General features: G+C 45.7%; 1 protein-coding gene across 1 annotated transcript; it reads left to right on the plus strand.

The window, feature by feature from the left end:
* The first annotated feature begins 882 nt into the window (after positions 1–882).
* On the plus strand, positions 883–19,236 carry arhgef25b (Rho guanine nucleotide exchange factor (GEF) 25b). Its single transcript, XM_086168537.1, has 16 exons — positions 883–1,105; positions 5,967–6,298; positions 6,366–6,464; positions 10,299–10,441; positions 10,755–10,821; positions 10,913–11,016; positions 11,102–11,171; positions 12,991–13,080; positions 13,163–13,255; positions 13,332–13,382; positions 13,465–13,542; positions 14,583–14,774; positions 14,857–15,037; positions 15,127–15,275; positions 15,365–15,475; positions 18,953–19,236. Exons 1-16 carry the CDS (start codon positions 1,012–1,014, stop codon positions 19,001–19,003), a joined length of 1,905 nt encoding a protein of 634 aa, XP_086024663.1. The 5' UTR covers positions 883–1,011; the 3' UTR covers positions 19,004–19,236.
* Positions 19,237–19,918: the final 682 nt, after the last annotated feature.

The raw sequence follows: 19,918 nt of genomic DNA on the forward strand, positions 1-19,918 counted from the left end.
GCCAAATCGCCATTTAGATAAAGGCTTATCTTCATGGCGAAGAGAGCAAGAGTATTTTGGCATTCGCATCGATGTAATCTCTCCCGTGTCGAGCGCAGTGGCACGTTCTTTTTTTTTCTCTTCTCCTTCCTCTAAACCGATGCTCTGTGTTTGGGTTTCGTACGGGTTTACGGCCCAAATGGCCCCGGAATCGCTGCGACCGGGACAGCTGTGCTCAGAAGATCATCCAGTCATGAATACTTAATCTCGGCTGTGAGATTAACTCCCCGCCGGCTCTTACCACCGCGTGCGGGACGTTTTGCCACGCGTGGAAATAGATGCACACATGCACGAGGGGGACGGTCTTTGGCAGGTCGTACATGATCCACATCTCCACGCAAGAATATCTACAAACATGCACATAGAGGCGTAGTGTGAGGGTGAAATCAACATTCATTCATTCATGTAGAGACATGCAACTGTTTACCCTTTCATTGACACGACAACCATTGTCTCATTCACACATCATACAGAGACATGTAACCGTTCACCCTCATGCACTCATCATATGGAGACATAGAGCCTGAGTGCAAGATAAACCTTACAAATATGAATGAATGAATGAATGAATTAATGGATAATCTGCTAGGTGCTTGTGTTGTAGTACCGCATGTGGCCACTAGGTGGCTCATCGGGTGTGCAGAACCACGATGTTGAGAAATAAACCAATCAGAGACATGAAGGATTTGATTAAACAGAGAGGCATGCGTGCGTGCGTGTGTGTGTGTGTGTGTGTGTGTGTGTGTGTGTGTTTGTGTGTTTTGCATATATCCCGGACCTCCCTCCCGCCTCTGCCTCCACCGTCGGGGTTCCCGCCTGCACAATCCCCCCCCCACTCCCTCCCCTCACGCAGCATCCGGGAGATGACCTGCATCCGCGTCTCGTCCCGTCCCGCGCCGCGCGTGTCCGTGTCCGTGCCCGTCCCTGCGTGATGATACCCGCCCGCGGCGTCCCCGGCCCCCGCCGGTCGCCATGAGGGGCGGCCGCCGGCGGCGCGGCTGCGGGTGCGGGCACCTGCTGAGGAAAGTGCTGGGAACATGCGGCTGCTGCCTGGCCAGAGTCAGAGGTACGTGGACCTGCATCTCCTCCTGGAGGACCTTCTCCTGCAGGAACACTTGTAGGCTCCTGCAGGAGCTTGCAACGCTCTGTGCTGCAAGATTATTTTTATTGATGGTTTTAATCCTCGAGCCTTTTGTTTGAAGAGCTTTGTGAAGGATGTTGGCGATATTGGAAAAAAAATGGCGAAGGGATTAAATTGTTGTCGTCCTTCGGAGAAGATCCGAGCGAAGCTCCATTTATGTCGAGCTCTGGCCGCTCGGTATTGCGGAGCAGAACGCGCCGCCGCCGCTTGGTTCCGGTTTCCGCAGCCCTGTGGGGCAACCGAGGGGTACGGCCCTCGCACCTTCACGACCCCTGGCTGAAGAGCGTCGGCTCGTGTCCGAGGCCTACCGACGGAGGGCGATGTCAAAATTATTTGTTTACGTGCGTCCTGTCGCTGCCCCGACCCTTAAATCCCCGGCTGCTCTGCGGGCGACGGCGCCAACAGATGCTCTTATAGGACCCGAGGTCACCGCAAGCTTTTACCATCCCGTCGTTTGGGGTTTTTCTAGCTCTGCCCTGACCTGCATCCCATCAAATCCGCGAGCAATGACACCTTCACAGAAATGAAGAATCTGGTGTTTATTGTCATATGTGATGTGTTTCCAAAAAAACCAAAAAAAACCCAGGAAATAATAAGTTCATTATTACAATAAGGACGTGCAAGTTGAAAAGAGTGCAAACAGTTGTATTCAACGGATGTGCACTTTGAGAAAGTGAATAAGTTGAGTGCAGCTTTTGGGGGTGTCGACTGGAGACCTGCTCTGGATTTCGCTTGTTCTTGTTACTGAGCCGCGAGTGAAGAAACGCAGCTAAGCGTGGCGTTCGACGGAGTAAACAACTTTTTTTTTTCCGTCTTGTTTATGCATTTCAAGGCTTTTATACAACTCGGCGTGCAGGTTTTTCACTTAAAAAACAAATTTTCAACCCCCCTGGGGGCAGGCGAGGGGGGGGGGGGGTTGTTTGGCCATGGGAAAGAGGAAACGTGTCAGAAGGAGGACGGTCGGCGAGCCGCAACGTAGGAACTGTAAGTGGGTCACACAGGATGTAGCGACGTGGGACGGCGGGGGGGATGTCAGCTGTCGGGGTTTAGCTAACGTGTCCGAGCCGCCGCGCCCGACCCTATATGAACGCAAAAAAGACAGGAAATTACTGGAAGATGCCTGGGGTTGACGCAGGCTTTGATCTGATTCTTACGCCCGGTACTGGGGGAAGAACGGTGGCGACCAGTGGCGCTTCATTTCCTGCCGTTAGCTTTAGCCGGAGGCGTCAACTTGTTGGCCGAACATGAGAAATTAAAGCAGAGGGGGGGAAAATGCAATTTAGCAAAGCAGAGGACCAATTTTTTCCCATGTCTGCTATCTTTGGGGCCCGAACAGCAGAGGAATCAGGGATCACGGACCTCCTAGATCCATCGGGGTCTCCTCGCGGTCCCATAGGAGCTCATAGTTGCTTGGTGATTGGTGGAGCTCATAAGCCACGCCCAGCTATTTCTTACAGAACGCCATTTTTAGAAGCTATGATGGACACTGGTCTGATGTTTTCTTGGGACAAAAAAGGCAGAAGAACGGAGCTCTTCTGGCCCGCTACGCCTCAAAGGGGTTTCCAGGGTTTGCCGAGGGACATTTACCGTAATTTCTGGACGATAAGCCGCGACTTTTTTCACTTAAACATCGGTGCGGCTAAGATATGGATTTTTTGGGGGGGAGCTAATGAGCTTCACGCCGCTAAAACATTTATCCTCGTCACATTTGACCGATGAAATGACCGAGTCTGTTCAACTCCGACACCGAAGAAGATGACTTTTTTCGGTTTTAGTGCGCAGGAGGAAGCCCAAGATAGCGATCGGCTAGCCGGTGCGGCTTATATTGAGGTGCGCTCAATAGTCCAGAAATTACGGTACATTTTGGACCAGAGTAAGTCGTGCATTCCTGGGGCCGCAGAAAAGGCCGGGAATGCACGACTAAAAGGTTTCCCCCTGGAGGAGGTTACTACTCTACTTCGCACGCTCTGCAAGCACTTCTTGCTGGAGACTCCAAAAATGTCAGCGGGGGCGGAGGTCTCTAGGGGGACCTGTGATTGACAAGCGACCCGCCCAATTGAAGCTCCGCCTTTACCGAAGCTGCTGTCGTCATGGTGATTTTCATGCATCTGGATATTCCTTTACTGAGTGGAGGAAACACCAGGAGTTCACAGCTGCTCGGAGGACAGGAAGTCCACGTTCAAGTGATGGGTTGAAAAGTAGATTTTTGGATTTAGAAAAGGCACCTGTGCATGGGATCCAAGTGTGCTCGCCAGCTACCCGCTCGTGCACGACGGTCAGAAGCTCGCCAGAGGTGAAAATGAGATGCGATTGTCACATTTGCTGCCTTTGCTCCAGAGGGAACTGGTGGGGGTGGAGAGTGTGAGATGAATTTTTCTTCACCCCGCTGTATATCTGTTCAAAAGCAAGCAGAGGGCAAAAGATTTTGTCATTTTCTGTGCCACTTGCCCCGCACTCAGGGTCGTCCGGCTGATGGAACCAAGCCCGGCTGTGATTGGACAAGAGGCGGGGTTCATCCCGGCCCGACCAATCACAGGGACACAGAGAGACCATTCACCCTCTCATTCAATGTCATTTAAAGACATACAATTATTCACCCTCTCATTCACTTATTATATACATTTTGACATAATCCAACCAGGGACCTTCTTGCGTCCACCTTCTTCAAAACTGAGAAGAAGCACGGATGCCTTTTTTTTTTTTTCTTTTTTTGCCGAGCGATAGCGGCTTAGCAGATGGTAGGAAAGTCCTGCATGAGTTGACCCTGAAAGCACCACCACAGGCCAGATGGCTTTGCGTGCGTTTGCGCCGGTGCGATTATAATGTTTGCTAATGCCAACACTTTTCATTCTTTACATATATTCTTTTTTTAAATTCTTTGGTCAAACTGGGATAACGGGGATTGTCGAGCTAACACCTAGAAATAAGCGGGTAGACCGGCTAACAACAATAAGCCTCCATGAAGAACGATATAATGGGTGACTGGTTGTATGTCTATAGAACCTGTGAATAAGAATAAGAACAACTTTATTCATCCCGAAGGAAATTGTTGTGCCAGAGTTTCAAGCAAAACATAACAATAATAAATAATAGTAGGAAATTGTATAAACAGTAAAAAAAAAAAAAAAGCGGGAATGAGAGGTTGAATTGTTGTATATCCCTATATGATAAGCAAATGAAAGAGTGAATGGTTGTCTGTCTATATGAGGTTTGAACGAGAGGGTGAATAGTTTTATATCCCTATATGACATCTGAATGAGAGGGTGAATGGTTTAATGTATTTAATACATGTGAATGGTTGTTTCTATATGACAACTTTGAATGAAAGGGTGAATTCTTGTCTCTATGACATGTGAATGAGAGGGTGAATGGTTTAATATCTGATGTGTAAATGAGAGGGTGAATGGTTCGATGTCTCTACATGACCCCTTTGAATAAGAGGTTTAATACTTTTATATCCCTATATGATGTGTGAATGCGAGGGTGAATAGTTGTTTCTCTCTATTTGACCCCTTTGAATGAAAGTGCGAATGTTGCATGTCTCTAAAGAAAGTCTGAATGAGAGGGTGAATAGTTATTTATTTCTATATGACATGTGAATTAATGGTTTTTCTGTATTACATGTGAACGATCTCTGGAGGCGTGTAAATGAGGGGTTAAATGTTTGTGTGTCTCTGTATGATATGTGAATGAGAGGGTGAATGGTTGTTTCTCACTATGCGACCCTTTTTAATGAAAGGTTGAATTCTTCAGCGTTTTTAAATGACATTTGAATGAATGTTATTTGTCTTAACATGATGGATGAATAATTGTATATCCCGATATAACATCTGAATGAGAGGGTGAATTGTTTGTCTCTATTGAAGGTGTCAATAAGACGGTTAGTAGTTGTTTATATGATGTATGAATAAAAGGGAACAGTTTAGTGTCTATATAACATCTCAATGAGAGGGTGAATGGTTGTTTCTCTCTGTAAGACCCTTTGAATGAGAGGGTGAATTCTGGAATGTCTCCATATGGCAAGTAAATGACAGTGAATTGCTTGTGAATAACAAAGTGAACGGTTGAATGTTTGTATGATTTGTGAATGACGGGGTGAATACCGTGCATACGTGAGAAATTAATCTAAATAAAAAAGTTAATATAAATATGTATATATTTCAATCAGCTAACGGGATGATAATAGGATCTTTGTTGCATGTGAGGGACTCGCTGCATCTCCTTCGCTGCTCCTGCCGCTGTCAGTCACAGAATCCAACGCCGCCGTCGGCCCAGCTCGCTCTAATCTGCCCCGATTTCACAACACCGGCGTTTGGAGCGTTCTCGTCCTCCGCGCCGCTCACACCCTTAAGCCTCTTAAACCTCCACCCATACGCTTTGCGGCGCAGGATCCCTCACCAGAACCCAGATGCTGCGTTTATAACCGGCCCCTACCGGGAAGTAGTCCCGACCCGCCGGGATTAACCTTCGAATCCCCATCACGCCCTTGATTTGTGTTTTTGTTCTGAAGGTGGATTTGTCAAGTCATTCCGAGGAGATCCCGCACACGCTTCTTCTTCTTGTTCCGCGCGGGAAATACGCTAGCCGCTCGCTAGCTAGCCTTGTGGCATGAAGTCTGTTTTTGTATTAATAACTTCAGACTGATGTTGCGCATTCACAGCAGCCTATAAAGTTACAGTTGAGGCTTAACGCAGGAAATTGAGCCATATTTGTCTGCAGCATCTGACCTGAGAGGATGTACCCCGCAATTAACTGCTGCCGGATCTTTTGTTTTGTCTTTGTGTAGCAGAGTCTTACACCGTGGCGGGTGGTGGTGGTGGTGGTGGTGACGGCGCCGCCTCCCCGTCGTCGGGCCCCGTGCCGCTGCAGGCTTCGGGCAGCTCCAGCCCCTGCTCGCGCTCCCTGCCCGGGGGGCCGAGGCACCCGGTCAGCGCCCTGAAGAAGTGGCTCACCAACCCCGTCCGCAAGCTGAGCGCCGATGCGCGTGGCGGTAAAGCGGAGCGGAGGCCGCCGCCGCCGCCGCCGCCGTTATCCATCCTCTCACAGGGGGAAGCCCAGCCGTGGCCCCCGGACCAGCGCGACCGCTACACCATCCTTCCCTCTGGGGACGCAGACGAGGTCAGAATTTTTTTTTTTTTCTCTCCGAAAAAGACGATCCTACAGAACGTCTCTTTCTCGCTCGCAGGAGTGGAAAGAAGGCCGGGTGAGTCCGGCCGCTCTGACGCGGCCCTCCAGTCAGGGCTTCCTGTCCCAACTCCTCCAAGGTGGAGACACTGAGAACCTGGTAATGGCTTCATCTCACTCATGTCTCACTTGTGGAATATTTGCAAGCACGTTAGATGGAGGCAGATAATTGGCTGTGGGGTTTAGATAGAGGGATGTGATTGGCTGTGGTGACATCCCTCGGAAGAAGATTTTCACACATAGCGGGCAGGTGATGCAATAAGATAAGATAAGATACGATAAGAAGATAAGAACAACTTTATTAATCCCGAAGGAAATAGTTGTGCCAGAGTTACAGAAAATATAATAGTAATAATAAAAAGAAAAGGCAGAATTAGAAATAAAATAAACTATAAAGTGTCTCAGTGAAACTATAAAGTGTCTTAGTAAACAAGTGATAAAACTATAAGTGTCTTAGTAACAAGTGAGGTAAGGAGTGCACAATAGTATGATAAAGGAAAAATTGTTGTGTGCTGTTATGAAATGAAATATTGCACAATTAACACCAATGATTGTGTTTTCTCGGGACCGGGTCCCGCCTGCACGAATAAGGAATAATAAGAACACCTCAGTGCGATTCTTCTCAGCTGGTTAAACATCATAACGCTCACCTCCTTTTGCATCTGCTCATTTTGAGCGTCGTGTCTACATATGACATAATACTAGACCAGTGTTTCCCAACCACTGTGCCACGGCACATTAGTGTGCCATGAGAGATCATCAGGTGTGCCGTGGAAAAATGCCCACTTTCACCTGATTGGTCCGAAAATAATTTATCCAACGCAAATAATGTGTCTTCCTATGTCTATGTGGGCAGCGTGCCCGTTCGATGGCGACGGGTAGTGAATTAACCTGTGCATCTGTGTATCAGAGTGATTAGTGACGCTTTGCCGGATACATTTTTAAAATAAAAAGTACTCGTATCTGCGTAAACAAACAGGCAGCATTGTTGAAAACTACCAAGACGAGTGAGAAAGCGGTGAAAGCTCGCTATAAAATTGCTGAACTCATCTTTAAATCCAAACAGCCACACACAGTAGCAAAACATTAATATTTCCTGCCCGCAAAATGATTGTAGAAGAAATGCTCGGCTCTGGCGTTGATAAAGAAATAGCCCGAGTTCTCTTAAATAATACAATTTCCAGACATATTGATGACATGTCTTCGGACATTGAAAAAAGTGTTCTGGAAAAGTTGCACATCAGTGGGAAATTTACATTGCAACTTGACGAATCTACAGATATTAGATATATTAGATTTCACACTAAGTAAATTGAGACTACGGTTTCATTCTGATTCGTTAAAAAAAATGTTTTTGACGTATTTATTTGGTGGTGGGCCGTGTGATTTTTCTAATGTAAAATATGTGCCGTGGCTCAAAAAAAGGTTGGGAAGCACTGTTCTAGACCACATCTGGAAGTAGTCACCTCATTGCGGCGTCTGAAAAGGTCCAGGTTCAGACCCGGGCCTCCTAGACTCCGGCATGGACCTCCCTGACGAGTAAACAACCTGAGTGCATAAGTAACCGTGTCTAGATTGCCGCTCGGAAAGGTAATCCGATTGCTGGGTGTGCAAAGCAATCTGTTAAATTATGGTTCCAAGTTTTGCTGTCAAAAAGGAGGACACACACTGATGCTAATAGCTAATAGTAGCACATGCAAATCAATTTGTTAGATTATGGTTACAAGTTCTCTCACCAATAAAAGGACACACACACACATGCTAGCAGCTAACAGTAGTGCCTGCAAAGCAATCAGTTAAATGATTGTTACAAGTTCTCACACCAATAAGGAAGACACACACACACACACATACATGCTAACAGCTAACGGTAGCACATGTAAAGCAATCTATGACATCATGGTTTCAAATTCTCACACCATACACACACATAGATGCTAATGGCTAACAGGAGTGTGTGCAAAGCAATCTGTTAGATTATGGTTACAAGTTCTCAAACCAATTAGAAGGACATACACATTCACACCCAAACATGCTAATGGCTAAAAGGAGCACATGGAAAACAGTCTATAAGATTATCGTTACAAATTCTCACACCAATAAGGAGGACACACATATACATACACACACACACACACACACACACACACACACACCCATATACATGCTAACGGCGAACTGTAGCGTGTGAAAAGCAATCTGTAAGATTATGGTTACAAGTTCTCACAACAATAAGGGTGACATACAATGCTAACAGCGAGCAGTCACGTGTGCAAAGCAATATGTTAAAAATTATCGTTCAAGTTCGTACGTACTTGCTTCTGGGATGAGCATCTTCAGCTATTTTTTATAAATTAATCTAATATTCAACCGTGAAGATCCCCATCTCTTCTTCCAGGTTATGGGGGTCAAACATAACAAAAACAGTGAGAGCATTAGAATCGCAGAGCGGGGGTTCAGGTTAGATCGGTTGTGGACAAGACGGTTTTGTAAGCATAAAATAAAAATAATTAAAAAATAAAAAAGATAGCAAGTGCTCATTCGACCTGCAAACTGAGAGGGATTATCGGGCTGGGAGGAAGAACAAAATGTAGCCCGAGTCCACGGATTACAGTCAAATTCACATTAGGTGCTGCTGCTTTTCCGCATGGGGGGGGGGTCAGTTATATAACAGATCGCTGCGACCTCAAATCACAGAGACGTAGCTCGTCTCATGCGTCTGGACTGACGGATCTATATTTCAAATTACTCACCTCCGCAAAAAATCCTCAATAAAAAAAGGAAAAGAAAGTGCTCTTCCTGGCCTTCTTTGGATTTGGAGTGCAAGGAGGGGGGGGTTAGCGAAATTACCCGGCTAATGGCTTCCCCAGGACACAAGTCGTCACATAACATTTCCACCGATGCTAGCTGGTGGCCCAGATGAACATCTGAACGGTGGTTTCAGCACAAACACATAAACAAACAAACTCCAGGGTTTTTTCTGTTTGGGTGTTGTAGCGTAGCAGCAGTCATGATGCTATTTTTGTGTTGTTTATATTGTTCATTTTTAGGTTCTCCTGTTATAATGCTTTTTTTTTTTCAATAAGTTAGCCCTCATTATGGCTCCCAGAAAAGCGCGAGTGATAGAGGTGTTAAAGGGAAGTTTAGAATTACAGTTGATCTGAAGAAAGAAAAAATAGCTAAACACGAGAGCAACATAGCACTTTGACACAACTAAGTCAACCGTCTATACAATCCTGAAGAACAAAGATGCACTAAACGCGACTGTTGCGGCTAAATGGGGCGACTGCATCAACCAAGCAAAGGTCCCAACCTTTAGAAGAAGTAGAAAAGTTATTGTTTGGATTAATAAAAGAAAGCTAGCTGGAGGGGAGCCTCAGCATTAGCATTAGCGAGGGTCTCATATGAGAATGCTTTACTTTATCAGATTTGGTGAAGGAAACGGCAAGTACAAATGCTAACAAGAAGGACAGCTAGCTGGAGGTAGCCTTAGCATTAACGTTAGCGAGGCTCTCATATGAGAATGCTTTACTTTATCAGATTTGGTGAAGGAAACGGCAAGTACAAGTGCTAACAAGAAGGACAGCTAGCTGGAGGTAGCCTTAGCATTAACGTTAGCGATGGTCTCATGTGAGAATGCTTTACTTTTGCCGATTTAATGAAGAAAACGCCAAGTACAAGTGCTAACAAGAAGAGAAAACACCAGAAAGACAGTAATAATTTAGGTAATCTTTAATTCCTTTTTGTTTTTTTACCACAAATAAACCCATAAAACAAGTCTGAAAATTGTACAGTATGTACAGTGACACGTATTTGGGGGTGGAGAACGGATCAATGGGGTTCACATTGATTTCCATATGACGTATGAGAATGAGAGGGTGAATGGTTGCGACCCCGACAACGTAACTCACTAAAATCCGCTCCCATATTCCAGGGCGAGGAGTCCAGCGTCCCCCCTCCCTGTGGTGAGGACGGAGGAGCCGCGGGGGATGATCCAGGAGGCCGGGGGTCCGTCGCCGTGGATGACGACGACGAGGAGGAGGAGGAGGAGAGAAGAAATGCCTTGGAGAAGAGCCTGTAGGTGTCTGATTGGCATTCCACGAGTGTCTTCTCTGCGCTTTCCTTCGCTGAGATCCCACGTCCCTGATCAAGGCTTCTTCCTGGACCCCTTCTTCCTGGAGGTCCCCCTTGTTTTCTCCAGAAAGCAAAACTAGCTGGAGAGCAGATCCAGCACAAACACCTGAATATGGAAAACAAACAAAAAAAAAAAACTACGGACGAACGAAAATCTCGGACGGAAAATCTGCCGAGTCATGGTTTGACACACCTGAGCGATGCTGTGTCGTTCCCGACCAACTCCTCTTTTTCTCTCTTCCCGTCCGTCTCTCAGGTACGTCCTGACAGAACTGATAGAGACGGAGAGGTTGTACGTGGAAGACCTCGGACTCATTGTGCAGGTCCGTGGGCCGCTCTGCAACACATCCCCTGCAACGTGCACGCACGCTGTGACATGCACGTGTGTGTGTGTGTGTGTGTGTGTGTGTGCAGGGCTACATGACAGCCATGGCCAGTCAAGGGATTCCGGACGACATGAGGGGGAAAGACAGGATTGTATTTGGAAACATCCACCAGATCTATGACTGGCACAAGGGGTAAGTGTGCGTGTGTTAGCGGCTAATGCTACATGCTATACGTATGCGTGTGAAACGTGACTTTTTGGCATTTCGTGTCACACAGGTACTTCCTTGGCGAGTTGGAGAATTGCGTGGGCGATCCGGACACCCTGGCTCAGCTTTTCATCAAACACGTGAGCTGTTGGATCTTGTCGAAACAAAGAGCGTTAAAATGTTTAAATCTTCTTCTCCAAACTCTTTGTTTGGAAATCGGTCAAATTTCGCAGCCAAAACTGCAGAGCTATTTTTACCCATAAATCCTTGGCCCTTTGCCGCCCACATGTTCCCACCCCACACCGTATCTACTGCCTGCAGGTGCAGCTGCGGCAGGAAAAGCGACGGCGTCTGGAGGAGCTTTTAAAAATATCGAATGACAGTGACGTTCCCTGAGAAAACATTTTTGCTTTTCGATGATTTGCAGTTGAATCGGCTACTTTTTCCACGTGTCCCCCCCCCCCCCCCCCCCCCCCCCCCCCCGGCTTTGGTTTTATGGCTCCCGACGTTTGACAGTTTTATCCGGCGACTGGGGTTCATTGTTTTTACGTGATTTATCCTGTTGCTCTTCCTCGAGTCGTGCCTCTGCAGAGCGCTGACTCGCCGCTCGCAGGATGTCCAGGCCATCCTTCAACATCCGCGGTGTGGCTCTTTGCAGAAGGCTTTGTGTACATATGTATATGTGGAGTGTGTGTGTGTACATATAAATGTGTGTGTACATATATATATATTTACATGTGTATGTAAATATATGTATATAAATGTTTGTGTGTATATATATATACATATATATGCACACACTCAATGACATGGATAATAAATGTAAATAAAAAATATATATGTATATAATGAGATAGATGGTGAAATGAATTGAAATGGATAATCTTTGCACTTTAAACCTTAAAACACTTTATAGCCTTGACTTCGACACTTTATTTGTATTTCTTATTCCCCCCCCCCCTTTTTTTTTACTGTTTATACAATTTCCCTATTATTATTTATTATTGTTATGTTTTACTTGAAACTCTGGCACAACAATTTCCTTCGGGATTGATAAAGTTGTTCTTATTCTTATTCTTATAATAATACATTTACAGAATGAGCAGGAAAAAAATTAATATAAATAACGAGATAATAAATAGATATGAGATAATAGAGTTGTATGCAGATTGAGATGGATATCTACTATTTAATCGGATAGATAATACGAATAGATAATTTTATATTTGTATACAGAATGAGATGTATCATAGAAATATAATATAAATGTAATATAAAAAATAATTATATAATATAAAGAAACATTATAACAATAAATATAAAGAATAATATATATATATATATATACAGAATAAGAAGGTTAATGTATATGTATATAGAGAAAGAAAAATATTAAGAGTCAGATAGATAATATACATATATATGTACATATAAATGTAATATACATATGTACAGAATAAGATGGATAATAAAGATGTTTACAGATTGAGATAGATAATAATAACAAGAATAATAATTATATGTATATGTATAAGAAGGATAATGTTCATATATATACGTGCAGAGTATGTATTCTGTGCAATATATATTTTACTGTACAACAACCCCAATTTATACACAAAATTACTTCATGTAATCATATACATTTACTTGTTAAAACACATGTATATACATTACATATATTTTTACATATTTTTAACTTTATTTATTTATTTCGATTTTTGCTGTTTTCATTTTATTTTTATTATTCTCAATTTTTTTCTTTATTTTTATATAGAGCTTAATTTTAGTGCTTCCCCCATTTGACTCCATAGCAGGAGCTGCTTTCAAAAAAAATGCTCTTTCACCTTTGGGGGATAAATAAAGTATTTTGATTCTGACATGCAGAATAAGAAGGATTAACGCCTCACAGACACCAAAAAGGAACGTTAACCTTTCGAATCCCTCCTTTGCGTCCAGGAGCGACGGCTTCACATGTACGTAGTATACTGTCAGAACAAGCCCAGATCCGAGCACGTCGTCTCCGAGTACATCGACACCTACTTCGAGGTGAGAAGTTTCTTCACGGCGTCAAGGTTGCATTAGAATCTGGGCGGGAAATGATAGAACGCTGTCTTCTGTCGCCGGCCAGGACCTGAGGCAGCAGCTGGGCCACAGACTGCAGCTCAACGACCTGCTCATCAAGCCCGTTCAGAGGATCATGAAGTACCAGCTCCTGCTGAAGGTCGGCCGTCCTCCACCTCCATGTGTATCTGCGAAACGTCCGCCGTGTAAAGCTCTCGCTTGTTCTTTCTTCTCAGGACTTTTTGAAATACTACAGCAAAGCGGGGAGGGACGTGGAGGAGCTGCAGGTACGAGTTCCCTACAGATCTGCTTCTTCTCGCGTCTGTAACTGTAGGTTGTCTCACTTCCCGGCGCTCTTCCGTCCATCAGAGGGCGGTGGAGGTGATGTGTTTTGTGCCGAAGCGCTGCAATGACATGATGAATGTTGGCAGGCTCCAGGGTTTCGAGGTGAGTTGCATTCAAGTCTTCTTCTTTTCCTTCGGGCTCCTCCCTTCAGGGGCCACCAACGTCCTCCATCTAACCCTATTCCCTATATCCTCTTCTCTCACACCAACTAACTTCATGTCTTCTCACTACATCCATAAACCTTCTCTTTGGTCTTTCTCTAGACCTTCTGCCTGGCAGGATCCGTCTACCGATATATTCACTATCCCTCCTCTGTACATGACCCAACCATCTCAGTCTGGCTTTTCTGACCTTCTCTCCAAAACATCTGCCATGTGCCGTCCACCTGATGGCCTTTCTCCTTTCTTGTCACTCCCAAAGAGGACCATCAACATCCTCATCGGCGCTACCTCCAGCTTTCCTTTCACACTCTTTTATCACTTGACACTTACCTCCACCTGCTTGCACATGTTTCTCCACCTCCTCTCCACCCTTTCTATTGCTCTGAACTGTTGACCTAAAGTACTTAAAATCCTCCACCTTCTTCATCTCCACTCCGTGTAGCCTCGTGGTTCTACTTGAGTTCCTCTCAATCACACACATGTATTCGTTCTTGCTGAAGCTCATTCCTTTCTGTTCCAGAGCATACCTCCACCTCTTCAGATGCTCTTCCACCTGCTCCCTGTCCTCCCTACAGGTCACAATGTCATCTACAAACATCATGCTCCATGGAGATTAGTGTCTAACCTCATCTGTCAGCCTGTCCTTCACCACTGCAAACAAGAAGGGGCTCAGAGCTGACCCCTGATGTAGTCCCACCTCCATCTTGAACTTCTCTGTTACCCCTACAGCACACCTCACCACTGTCTCACGGCTAGCATACATGTCCTGCGCCAGTCTAACACACTTCTCTGCCACTCAGATTTCCTCATGCAATATCAAAGTTAATTTCTCAACGCCCTGTCGTTTTTTTTAGGTTTACCAAAGCCCAATGCGGCTCCCTCCGACTTCTCTCATTCAATTTGATTCAAAAAAAAAAATTTTTAATCTAAAACCACAAGCGGGGAGCTTTTAGATCACCAAGGCGTGTTTGTCCGTTTCAGGGGAAAGTCACGGCTCAGGGGAAGCTGCTCCAGCAGGATACCTTCACCGTCAGCGAGCAGGAAAGCGGCATCCTGTCCCGAGCCAGGGAGAGGCGGGTCTTCCTGTTCGAGCAGCTGGTCATCTTCAGCGAGCCCATCGATAAGAAAAAGGGCTTCTGTTTGCCGGGCTACACTTTTAAAAACAGCATAAAGGTGAGAACGTCCGGTTGATTCTCTACGTTCTCTCTTGACCTTCACTTTGGCGGCAGCTTTTTTCTCTGAAACGGCGCCACAGGTGAGCTGCCTGGGTGTGGAGGAGAGCTCCGGGGAGGAGCCCTGCTGCCTGATCCTCACCTCCCGCAGGACCGACAGCAGCCTGACGCGCTTCGTCATGCAGGCCTCGTCTGTGGAAATACAGCAAGCGTGGCTCAACGACGTCGTCCAGATCTTGGAGACTCAGAGGAATTTCCTCAACGGTAACCCGAGCGCTTCCTTTTTTTTCGCCGGGACAATAAACTCCCAAGACGTGAGAGGTATCACAGGCCTGTGCTTCCTTTCCCTTTAGCCCTCCAGTCCCCGATAGAGTACCAACGCAGAGAGGGCAAATCCAGTAGCCTGGGCAGGAACTTGAGGTCTCCCGCAGGCCTGCTGTCTCACAACTCCTCCCTGCCCTCCCTGCATCCGCCCCCCCACCACAGCCCCGTGGAGAAAGCGGTATGTCACCGTCGACTCAAGGCATCGCCCCTGGTTTCGCCTCGCCGTCAACAACCGCCCTCTTTGCTATTGTCTTCTCCCCCACTAAGATTTCCAGCCCGTTTGCTATGAAGCACGAAGATACCGACCCCCAGCTTTCGACGCCCCAGCAGCTGAACCTGTGCCCGGAGGCGGGGGGAAGAAGCCACCTCTCCACTGAGGTACGACAGCGAAATACTGGCTGTGGGCGGCCTCAGGGGTCGCTTTCAGGAACGCATTCCCTCCGGGCAAGAGCGCAAGTTGGACAATTCAAGCTCCGACATGTATGCTTGGTGGCTCATTTAGTAGGGCAGATTATCCCACCTATTGGAAGGTTGGGGGTTCCATTCCCAGCTCCTCCAGTTACTCCTGATGGTCCGGTTAGCACTAGCGTGGCCTTGGCGTATGAGTGAATTTCAAATTGTCTTTACTTACATTGCGCTTTCACACCTAGCTTGGATTCATGTAAACACAGTCAAACACCAGCAGCGGAGCTGTCGTGCAGGGCGCTAACTGGACCATCAGGAGCAACCAGGGGGTTGCTTTGGTATCCTCTGAACGCTTCGGCTTGCAGGTAGTAAGAGCCGGGAATCGAACCAGCAATGTCGCTTCCCTCCGGCCGAATATGTGAATGAAGATGCATCACGATGCGCCGCTCGGGTTCAGACCTGGACAGCTTCAGGTTTTCCAATCCCGGGACAGGACGCTGCCTCTGAGTGCACGGGATATAAATAACTTGTTTGCGGCGTAAACACTGGAAAACAGCGAGTTTAACTAGGCCCCGCCCCCCTTGAGTTTTTTTTTCCCCCCCTGTGATTTCCTTCCTTAAATTCTTGGCCTCACCTTCAGCCTTGGATTGGATTCAGATAGCCTCCAGAAAATGTAATGTTTTTTTTCCTTATCCCTTCCCCCACCGCACAAGGCCGCATGTTTCTTTAAAAAGGAACGAAACATTGTACCCGAAAGCTGAAAGCAGAAAGCAAAGAGGACAACCGTGGCTTTACCGTCCGCCGCTTTCTGACGATAGCGGATGAAGCAGGTTTTCTCCGGCCCGCCGGGTCAAATATCTTTACCAGCCGCGGTGCACATCTGGCAAACACCCATGGTGTGGTCAGATTGGTGAAGGCGCTGTCTCTCCAGCAGCCGGCCGGCGTTGACGCGATCGCCGCTGATGAGGGGAAACGACTTTCCGGAATCGCCTTTTGTCGAATATCCTGTTGTTGTTTCTGCGTGGATTTGGGAGAAAAAAAAAAAGAACATGAAGAAAACTGGCACCTTCTTGCTTATTCCTGCTTCCTATCCTGTCGTGAGGGATGCAGCGGGGTGGGAAGCATTCAAGGAACTTCACAAGAACCATCAGAGCAGGCCTATCTGATGTGAGAAGGCAGAAGTTCCACAGTGAACCCCTCTCACCAGTGCTCTGGATCCCTGAGGCACATACCGCTTCACCGGATCAGGAGGTACAATACCTTCGGTGTCCTACAAAGGCCATTGGTAAGAAGGCTTTCTAGAACCCACGTGTTTGCTGCATACAAGTCCAGGGGTGTTGTTGCGTCCTTATCTATTTTGTTGTTATTTGAGCGCCACGGCAGCGAAGTCTTTAGCAAGTCTGGCTCACAGCAAGAAGCTCCTTGGCCTTCCCTCTCTACGTGGAGCCTCCATGTTCTCCCCGTGTCTGCATGGGGTTCCACCAGGTTCTCCAGGTTCCTCCCACAGTCCAAGAACATGCAGGAGACTTTGAGCTCCATTTCTTGCCCAATCACAGCTGGAAAAGGGTCCAGCTTTTTCCTTGACAGCAGATAAGCGGTATATACCTGGAATTTTTTGTGCAGGTGTGCCATCTTGCCTCCTTCGCACATGTCCAAACTCAGACCATCTGGAGTCCCTTGCAGAAAGAGGGGTGGAAGTGCACGTCTTCCATGGACTATTGTTTGATATCATGCTTTTTAGTGCTTTGGAATTGTCCACAGGTGTTTCCTGTGGCGTCCATTGAGGACTCCAGGGCTGCCCCACTGCTGCAGTTGCACAGAAGTTTTGGGGCGTATGTCGTGTTGTACAGTTGTAGCTTCTGTCTTTGTGGGATTTTGGTTCTACAAATCCATATTTTCCAGAGGGACACAAAGGCATCATTGATGATATGCCTAGCTTTTATGGTGGAGGAGCTTCAGAGGAAGGATCCTAGGATTTTACCGTTGATGGAGGGGATTGGACATCAGTGTATTGACAGCAGCAAGGCTGAATAGTACTGGGGAAAGACTGCCCCCTCATGGGGGGCAGTGGAGGTAAACTCAAGTCACCCGCAAAAGCAATTCAGCTCACTTGAGTCACTTGGGACAGTGTTGTTTCCCCCAAGTTTTGGGGGAAAGGCGATACCTTAAGTGATGCTGTACTAAAATAGCCTGGAAGCACATTTGTCTGTTTTCTAACAATTATAATAGTATCGCAGCTTGTTGTTGCATTGTTCCCAATAAAATATGCATCTGACAACAACAACAATAACACTAATGATAATGATCATAACAATGACAACATTTTCAACATGTGCATAAAATGTATGAACCACTTAATGATTGCCAGTGTGTTTAACCACTTTTTTATTGCAATATTTGACTTGTTACTTAGATTCACTCTCTGGAGTGAAGTCAGTGAACCAAATCACAGAGTCTGCTATGCCTCCAGTGAGTCCATCAACTTAGGTCTGCAAACTGATTGAAAAGAATCATCTGATTCCGCCAACTCGACTCTGTGAACCAAAACAACCGAATCAACTGAGTCTGCGTTTTTTCAGTTGACTCCACCAACTCACTTCTTTCAACCAATTCCGCCTTATCATCTGAGTCCCACTTAGCAGTGTTTCTGTTGAGTCTGCCACCTCAAATCTTTGAACCAATTCAATTGAATCTATCTTTAACCTAAAAAAAAAACAAAAACTGCAATATTTCATTTCACTGTGCAATATTCAGAACTGTGCAATATTTCATTTCATAACAGCTACACTACAATTTTTCCTTTTATCATACTATTGTGCACTCCTTACCTCACTTGTTACTAAGACACTTATAGTTTTATCACTTGTTTACTAAGACACTTTATAGTTTCACTGAGACACTTTATAGTTTATAGTTTATTCTTATTTCTAATTCTGCCTTTTCTTTTTATTATTTATTACTGTTATATTTTCTGTAACTCTGGCACAACAATTTCCTTCGGGATTAATAAAGTTGTTCTTATCTTATCTTATCTTATCTGAGTTACCGGTTAGTCCACTAACACTCTTTGGGGGGAAACCAGAGGGACTCGTACTCCCCAATTTAGTTCGAAGATTCGCATAATTATTGGCCGAATAAGGCTGGTTTGGTTCCAGTCAGTAAAGGTCTCACCACTTGGAGTTGATCCTTGTTGGAGCGCCATCCAGCGCTTCCAGGACTTTTGACCTCCTCATAAAGTCGACGGACCGCCTTGGGACTTTGCCCATTTTGTAGAGGTTCAAGAGTTTGGCTGTAACTACCGAGACAAACAGTGTTCGTCCCCTCTTGAATCTGGTCTGGTAGGATGATGACGGTGGTGATTTTTTTCATTGGTTTGTCCTTGACAAAAAAGCAACGAATGAACTCATTTCAATGACTGCATTATTGTTTCTTTCATTTTTGTCTCCTCAGGAAGCGATCGCCGGTTTCGACCATCCGGCGAGGGACCCGGACCGGCTGTGAGAGTACGTGTCTTGAGGCAACCTTTTGGGACCTGGTGGCGTGAACCTCGTCACATCGAATTCCAAACACCGCACGGGGAGTTCCTCCTTTTCTTGGACTCCTGACTTCACGTTTTCCTTCATTTCCATCTGAATTTCCCTTTAACCAGTGTGTTGCAGGTTATATATATATATATATATATACAGAGACGAAAATTTGAGATTTGAGATTAAATTTGTGAAAACGTTTTCAAAGCAATGCTTGAAACCTCACGTTTGTATTTATATAGATTCCATTATTTGTATTTTTTTTTTCCATGAACAGATGAGAAAGTTAGGATAGGTATTTTTGTATTTTTTATTTTTTCCCCCATATGGGACAGTTCCTGTCTCTCGGGATGACCCGGTATCTCTGTGTACCCGACGGATGCTTGTTTCGTGGGCGCCTTTGACCCTTTCCGTTTTGCTTATTTTTTCCGAACACGACGCATTCTTGGGTCGAACGAAGGATCCAGGAAAAAAAAAATGCAGTTCAGAGCGTCTTTCTTGTACGTGTTTGTGAAGTGTAAATCAAATTAGACCACAGGGAACGAGATCCCTCAAGGACGGGCCGCCGTCACTGAAGGTCACTTGGTGTTCTAAAAAAGAAAACAGTGCAGTGAGATCCAATTGGTTGGAGGTTGGAGGTAGAAGGTCTCGAGCAGTGGTTCTGAACCTTGTTGGAGATGCTAAGCCCTATCAGATCCATATGTGCATTCACCGAACCCTTCTTTTTTGGAAAAAAAATAAAATGTGCACAGATGAACCGTGCACCAACATCACTGTGTTCAAAGAACAAAACCAGCAAAAGCAAAAACATAATAATGAATATTTACTGCAAATCAGTGTGACTTCTGTCGCCTTTGAGAGAGCAGTCCAGAAAAATACTTGGGTTCAT

Source organism: Fistularia commersonii, chromosome 21 (genome assembly GCF_037954325.1).
Source record: "Fistularia commersonii isolate RoL2024-O1a breed Wild chromosome 21, RoL_Fcom_v1.0, whole genome shotgun sequence".
Lineage (NCBI taxonomy): Eukaryota > Metazoa > Chordata > Actinopteri > Syngnathiformes > Fistulariidae > Fistularia > Fistularia commersonii.

What these genes read in the sequence shown, in the direction of transcription:
- arhgef25b (XM_086168537.1), top strand. Translation starts at nt 1,012, where the DNA reads ATGAGGGGCGGCCGCCGGCGGCGCGGCTGCGGGTGCGGGCACCTGCTG. An exon ending in ACCTCGGACTCATTGTGCAG is followed by an intron (nt 10,822 to 10,912) that starts GTCCGTGGGCCG and finishes GTGTGTGTGCAG; the next exon opens with GGCTACATGACAGCCATGGC. An exon ending in CTCAGCTTTTCATCAAACAC is followed by an intron (nt 11,172 to 12,990) that starts GTGAGCTGTTGG and finishes CTTTGCGTCCAG; the next exon opens with GAGCGACGGCTTCACATGTA.